Source organism: Cherax quadricarinatus, chromosome 16 (assembly GCF_038502225.1).
Source record: "Cherax quadricarinatus isolate ZL_2023a chromosome 16, ASM3850222v1, whole genome shotgun sequence".
In the NCBI taxonomy this organism is placed as follows: Eukaryota; Metazoa; Arthropoda; class Malacostraca; order Decapoda; family Parastacidae; genus Cherax; species Cherax quadricarinatus.
In genome coordinates, this window is record NC_091307.1 from 22,846,788 (window position 1) to 22,854,287 (window position 7,500).

The window sequence follows — 7,500 nt, forward strand, 5'->3', positions numbered from 1 at the left end:
GGCTGGTCAGGAACTGACTTTAGGTGTTGTCTAGCTTCGTTGCTTCTTCCCCCCTCCTTCCATTTAATCCCTCCTCTCCCCTCCCTCTATCCTTCTATTCGTCCAGCTCCTCACTGCCCCTGTCATCTAATTGTCAGTCTTTTCATTGTGCTATCAATCCTCTCTGCTCATTCAATCTTTCCCTCTATTCTTCCAATCTTTCGCTGGTTAACCCCCCCCCCTCCTCCGACTGACTCCTTCCCCTCATCTTTTGCCTCATTTCCCCTCTTTACCATTCAAGGAGACAGGGACCTTGATACTGTACTTCCCTGCCATGGATCAAATCTTTCTACCTCCCATAGTTCAGGCTCTGCTTAACACCTGTTAGTTTATCAGTTCTCAGCGTATAATAATGATAATGATTATTATAAGCATTAAGGTTAATTTCAGAGAGGCGCCATTGACTGGGCAATCATAGAGGACGATTGTAAATCTCGGCGTGGCTGGTTGTTATATTGATTGGTTGGTGTAATTAGTAATTAAGACTGGGAATTTAGAATCGGTTCCAAGAGGTCGAATGGAGTGGGAGTGGGTTGGGAACGGAGTGGGATGGGAGAAGAAATTGAGTGGGATAGAGTACGAGAGGAAGCTGAGGTGTTTAATAAAATCTTCAAATTGAAACTTAGACCGCCCAAAATCCGAGTGAACTTGCCTTTGCGCCAACTCCAACACTGCTAAAAATTTGAAGCCAATCTGGCGAGGCATTTTCTAGTTATTTCTCTGAATCCAACAATGCTAAGGTTATTAACTATGTTAATACATTAGCAAATTTACATCTAAAAATCCTAAAATTATATGGCACTGTCCTGTACATAGGATGTATTAGCCATTGAAGTTTTAAGCCGATCAGATGTGTATTTCTCAGGTTATTGCACTAAAACCAAAATCAGGAATGGGATATATAGAAAATTGACCAGAGGGCACGTGCAAGTGCCAATACTTGCATGCACCTTCCCATAGTTACAATACGCCAGCATTGAAAGTTTGAAGCTGATCGCATCATGCGTTCTCAAGTTGTAAACGAAAATGTTCTTGGATGCAGGAAAAATTCTGTAACACTGGAAGGTGTATTTTTATGGAGACCTGATGACCGTAGCCTTTTGTGTGCGAAGTAATAATTCTGAGCCACGCAACACCCTGTTGCAGGGGTGAACGACCTCGTTCCGTGAGGGGTGAACGACCTCGTTCCGTGAGGGGTGAACGACCTCGTTCCGTGAGGGGTGAACGACTTCGTTCCGTGAGGGGTGAACGACCTCGTTTCATGCGATTATAGACAATGTTTCGAGCTTTATCAAGAGAACGAATGTTTATCTGCAGTAGACTTAGAGCGCCGTGCACGTCCTCACACGCTCTTGTTCTGGTCAACACTGAAAATGAGAAATGTTGGTATACGTACTTTTTGTTTACATATTGTTTGTTGTAGGTTGTTAATGTGTTTCTTGTGTGTTGTAGGCTTGCCGTGTTTCTCGTGTGTTGCAGATTTACTAATTAATGTGGTTGCCGTATGTTGTAGGTTGATTAATTGCCTGTCTCACAGATCTGACTGACAATGTGTTGCTTGCCTGCAGGTGTCGTCCCCTCAACGAGAAGGAGAAGCAGAGAGGAGACGAGAACAACCTGGTCTTCCCAGGAGAGGGACAAGCATGGGTGAGTCCGCCCCCTCTTCATTTTTCTTACGCCTTCATCCTCTTTGATTTTTTCCTTTTACTCGTTAATCTTGCTCCTTGATCCTCCACCTTGCTGCTCCTTGATCCTCCACCTTGCTGCTCCTTGATCCTCCACCTTGCTGCTCCTTGATCCTCCACCTTGCTGCTCCTTGATCCTCCACCTTGCTGCTCCTTGATCCTCCACCTTGCTGCTCCTTGATCCTCCACCTTGCTGCTCCTTGATCCTCCACCTTGCTGCTCCTTGATCCTCCACCTTGCTGCTCCTTGATCCTCCACCTTGCTGCTCCTTGATCCTCCACCTTGCTGCTCCTTGATCCTCCACCTTGCTGCTTCTTGCTTTCTCTAGTGGCTGTCTCTGCCACTAATAAAACCTCTTCCACAAGCTAGAAAATCGATCAGTGGGAAGACCAAGATACAAGTTGAACAAGCTTTCACTAACCCAGCTCTTCGCTCTATGTAGAACTTTATCAAGCTATGCGGAGATTTTAGCTAACACGCACTGCAAAACTAGGTGGAGTATGTTCGTTTACAGTAGCCTCTGTGTGAGAGTATGAAGCTCCAGAGTGTAACGTTACTTTGCAACTTGTCGTTTTGTTCGTGACGTAAGCAAGTGTCAACAGTGATACTGATGATGCAATCTGTTTCATCTTAATGGTATACAGTACCGACAAGCTGATGAGTAAGACGCATATGCAACAGTTATGTATCTTTGTCAGTGGCGGATCTACATTTTTGGGGTCCTGAAGTTTGAACTGTTATGGGGCCCCCTTCGCAACCAGCAACGAGGTCTGAGTAACCACTGTGTCGACTAAAGTCGCTTCTGGGGTCCCTCCGGGATTAGGGGCCCTAAAACTTAAGCTTCATTAGTTACATAGTGGATCCGTCCCTGATCTTAGTCGTGGGAACATTTCGTGTGCCCAACTTCTTCAGCCGAATGCAGAGTTTATTTAAATGCTGGAGCTATCATACGTAATGGAGAGGTAAATATGGCGTGACCAGCCCCTCTCAACTTAAAGAAAAATTAATTTTGTGGTGGTCAGTCCCTCAGAATGTCGGACCTTAAAGTAAACAGTTCGTTATCTAATGTGCTTATGTACGTCAATTTCGGAACGATCTGAGGAACCTACACAATTAGGATTTTAGTTATTTTAGGTAAGCTTTATTTAGTTATACTAATTCACGTCTGGCTGCTCTCTAATAAGCAAATTTCACGAACAGGATTTTAAGGAAACTGGATGACAGGAAAACTTAATAAGAGTTGCTTAATGAGAACAAAAGCTAGCCGTGTTTCCCTTGTTATATTCTGTCTCCCCAGGATGGGTCACATAGTGTTGAAATCTGTCAGCCTGCGCTGGGAGAAACATCAGTAGTGTAATCCTGAGCTGGGAGGAACTTCAGTAGTGTAATCCTGAGCTGGGAGACTTCAGTAGTATCAGTCTGAGCTGGGAGACTTCAGTAGAGCAAGTATTTACCTTTGTATCAAACGTTCATCAGGTACGGCAGCTTCAAGGTTTCCTTCCAGCAGAGCTGTGGGTGTGACCTCTGGCAACGGTGCAGGATACTGCAGTTATTTAATTGGTTGTAAGATCTATTTAGATCAACACTGTAATGTCCCTCTGACACGTGTATGCTAACCCCTCTGCAATAGTGTTGCGATGTTGGAGCAGTTACCTTTTAGTGTGCGCTATTTCTTGCGATGTCGTTGTTAACGAAATCGTGTGTAGAATTGTCATTAAGTCCTGGGATGATTGTATTTTGACAGTTACTGAATTATTCTTCTCCCCACTGGTGACAACTGAAGTAGTGTTAATCAAGGTATTAATCAATTTGTCATGCTGTATGCTGACGTAATGTTACTGTGTTTATTAACTTGTTCAGGCTCTATCTTTGTCTCGTGTTGACAACATGCTGGGTGAAATGACACACGTACAACTAATGCGACATTTTATTGTGGCAACGTTTCGCTCTCCAGGAGCTTCATCCATCTGAGGCTCTTAAGTGTTGCTCCTTCATGGAGGGAGTGATTTGATGCTGGCGAAGGGCTCTTCATCCAAGGAATTAAAGGGATTCTTCCCTTTGATCAAGACACTTTATGATTGTTCCAGGACTCTTGGTCTGGACCCGTTATCCTGGACTGTCATGGAAGGTATTGACCTGAAGAAGGAAACACTTTTGCCATCACTCCTTCCTTGGTTGCTTTTTCTGAACTACAAGAACATAAAACATTGCAGGCTGTTGGTACAAGCCATGTACAAGAACATGATGATTGCCGGCTCTTGGCACACTGGTGGTATTCTTTTACTTACGGAATAGTGGGGTTAATAATGTTTGTTCAGAGGAAGGGGAAGGTCGCTCCAATTTTTGTATATATATAAAAAATCATTAACATAAAGGTCCCTTCCTTGAAAGGTGAGTTGAGGTTCTGTTGCGAGGGTGAGTTGAGGTTCTGTTGCGAGGGTGAGTTGAGGTTCTGTTGGGAGGGTGAGTTGAGGTTCTGTTGGGAGGGTGAGTTGAGGTTCTGTTGGGAGGGTGAGTTGAGGTTCTGTTGGGAGGGTGAGTTGAGGTTCTGTTGGGAGGGTGAGTTGAGGTTCTGTTGGGAGGGTGAGTTGAGGTTCTGTTGGGAGGGTGAGTTGAGGTTCTGTTGGGAGGGTGAGTTGAGGTTCTGTTGGGAGGGTGAGTTGAGGTTCTGTTGGGAGGGTGAGTTGAGGTTCTGTTGGGAGGGTGAGTTGAGGTTCTGTTGGGAGGGTGAGTTGAGGTTCTGTTGGGAGGGTGAGTTGAGGTTCTGTTGGGAGGGTGAGTTGAGGTTCTGTTGGGAGGGTGAGTTGAGGTTCTGTTGGGAGGGTGAGTTGAGGTTCTGTTGGGAGGGTGAGTTGAGGTTCTGTTGGGAGGGTGAGTTGAGGTTCTGTTGGGAGGGTGAGTTGAGGTTCTGTTGGGAGGGTGAGTTGAGGTTCTGTTGGGAGGGTGAGTTGAGGTTCTGTTGGGAGGGTGAGTTGAGGTTCTGTTGGGAGGGTGAGTTGAGGTTCTGTTGGGAGGGTGAGTTGAGGTTCTGTTGGGAGGGTGAGTTGAGGTTCTGTTGGGAGGGTGAGTTGAGGTTCTGTTGGGAGGGTGAGCTGAGGTTCTGTTGGGAGGGTGAGCTGAGGTTCTGTTGGGAGGGTGAGCTGAGGTTCTGTTGGGAGGGTGAGTTGAGGTTCTGTTGGGAGGGTGAGTTGAGGTTCTGTTGGGAGGGTGAGTTGAGGTTCTGTTGGGAGGGTGAGTTGAGGTTCTGTTGGGAGGGTGAGTTGAGGTTCTGTTGGGAGGGTGAGTTGAGGTTCTGTTGGGAGGGTGAGTTGAGGTTCTGTTGGGAGGGTGAGTTGAGGTTCTGTTGGGAGGGTGAGTTGAGGTTCTGTTGGGAGGGTGAGTTGAGGTTCTGTTGGGAGGGTGAGTTGAGGTTCTGTTGGGAGGGTGAGTTGAGGTTCTGTTGGGAGGGTGAGTTGAGGTTCTGTTGGGAGGGTGAGTTGAGGTTCTGTTGGGAGGGTGAGTTGAGGTTCTGTTGGGAGGGTGAGTTGAGGTTCTGTTGGGAGGGTGAGTTGAGGTTCTGTTGGGAGGGTGAGTTGAGGTTCTGTTGGGAGGGTGAGTTGAGGTTCTGTTGGGAGGGTGAGTTGAGGTTCTGTTGGGAGGGTGAGTTGAGGTTCTGTTGGGAGGGTGAGTTGAGGTTCGAGGTTCTGTTGGGAGGGTTGGGAGGGTGAGTTGAGGTTCTGTTGGGAGGGTGAGTTGAGGTTCTGTTGGGAGGGTGAGTTGAGGTTCTGTTGGGAGGGTGAGTTGAGGTTCTGTTGGGAGGGTGAGTTGAGGTTCTGTTGGGAGGGTGAGTTGAGGTTCGGTTGGGAGGGTGAGTTGAGGTTCGGTTGGGAGGGTGAGTTGAGGTTCGGTTGGGAGGGTGAGTTGAGGTTCGGTTGGGAGGGTGAGTTGAGGTTCGGTTGGGAGGGTGAGTTGAGGTTCGGTTGGGAGGGTGAGTTGAGGTTCGGTTGGGAGGGTGAGTTGAGGTTCGGTTGGGAGGGTGAGTTGAGGTTCGGTTGGGAGGGTGAGTTGAGGTTCGGTTGGGAGGGTGAGTTGAGGTTCGGTTGGGAGGGTGAGTTGAGGTTCGGTTGGGAGGGTGAGTTGAGGTTCGGTTGGGAGGGTGAGTTGAGGTTCGGTTGGGAGGGTGAGTTGAGGTTCGGTTGGGAGGGTGAGTTGAGGTTCGGTTGGGAGGGTGAGTTGAGGTTCGGTTGGGAGGGTGAGTTGAGGTTCGGTTGGGAGGGTGAGTTGAGGTTCGGTTGGGAGGGTGAGTTGAGGTTCGGTTGGGAGGGTGAGTTGAGGTTCGGTTGGGAGGGTGAGTTGAGGTTCGGTTGGGAGGGTGAGTTGAGGTTCGGTTGGGAGGGTGAGTTGAGGTTCGGTTGGGAGGGTGAGTTGAGGTTCGGTTGGGAGGGTGAGTTGAGGTTCGGTTGGGAGGGTGAGTTGAGGTTCGGTTGGGAGGGTGAGTTGAGGTTCGGTTGGGAGGGTGAGTTGAGGTTCGGTTGGGAGGGTGAGTTGAGGTTCGGTTGGGAGGGTGAGTTGAGGTTCGGTTGGGAGGGTGAGTTGAGGTTCGGTTGGGAGGGTGAGTTGAGGTTCGGTTGCGAGGGCGAGTTGAGGTTCTGTTTGCGAGGGCGAGTTGAGGTTCTGTTTGCGAGGGCGAGTTGAGGTTCTGTTTGCGAGGGCGAGTTGATGTTCTGTTTGCGAGGGCGAGTTGATGTTCTGTTGTTTGCGAGGGCGAGTTGATGTTCTGTTGTTTGCGAGGGCGAGTTGATGTTCTGTTGTTTGCGAGGGCGAGTTGATGTTCTGTTGTTTGCGAGGGCGAGTTGATGTTCTGTTGTTTGCGAGGGCGAGTTGATGTTCTGTTGTTTGCGAGGGCGAGTTGATGTTCTGTTGTTTGCGAGGGCGAGTTGATGTTCTGTTGTTTGCGAGGGCGAGTTGATGTTCTGTTGTTTGCGAGGGCGAGTTGATGTTCTGTTGTTTGCGAGGGCGAGTTGATGTTCTGTTGTTTGCGAGGGCGAGTTGATGTTCTGTTGTTTGCGAGGGCGAGTTGATGTTCTGTTGTTTGCGAGGGCGAGTTGATGTTCTGTTGTTTGCGAGGGCGAGTTGATGTTCTGTTGTTTGCGAGGGCGAGTTGATGTTCTGTTGTTTGCGAGGGCGAGTTGATGTTCTGTTGTTTGCGAGGGCGAGTTGATGTTCTGTTGTTTGCGAGGGCGAGTTGATGTTCTGTTGTTTGCGAGGGCGAGTTTGCGAGGGCGAGTTGATGTTCTGTTGTTTGCGAGGGCGAGTTGATGTTCTGTTGTTTGCGAGGGCGAGTTGATGTTCTGTTGTTTGCGAGGGCGAGTTGATGTTCTGTTGTTTGCGAGGGCGAGTTGATGTTCTGTTGTTTGCGAGGGCGAGTTGATGTTCTGTTGTTTGCGAGGGCGAGTTGATGTTCTGTTGTTTGCGAGGGCGAGTTGATGTTCTGTTGTTTGCGAGGGCGAGTTGATGTTCTGTTGTTTGCGAGGGCGAGTTGATGTTCTGTTGTTTGCGAGGGCGAGTTGATGTTCTGTTGTTTGCGAGGGCGAGTTGATGTTCTGTTGTTTGCGAGGGCGAGTTGATGTTCTGTTGTTTGCGAGGGCGAGTTGATGTTCTGTTGTTTGCGAGGGCGAGTTGAGGTTCTGTTGTTTGCGAGGGCGAGTTGAGGTTCTGTTGTTTGCGAGGGCGAGTTGAGGTTCTGTTGTTTGCGAGGGCGAGTTGAGGTTCTGTTGTTTGCGAGGGCGAGTTGAGG

General features: G+C 48.6%; 1 protein-coding gene across 7 annotated transcripts in view; it reads left to right on the top strand.

The window, feature by feature from the left end:
* Window positions 1–1,607: 1,607 nt before the first annotated feature.
* The window catches only part of LOC128688903 (kinesin-like protein KIF12), a gene marked incomplete at its 5' end in the record, with an annotated part of 103,620 nt that continues 97,727 nt past the window's right edge, over window positions 1,608–7,500 (top strand). For all 7 annotated transcript variants that reach the window (XM_070085460.1, XM_070085466.1, XM_070085464.1 and 4 more), the window contains 1 exon segment: window positions 1,608–1,686. In XM_070085460.1, coding sequence (XP_069941561.1) covers window positions 1,608–1,686 — 79 coding nt within the window.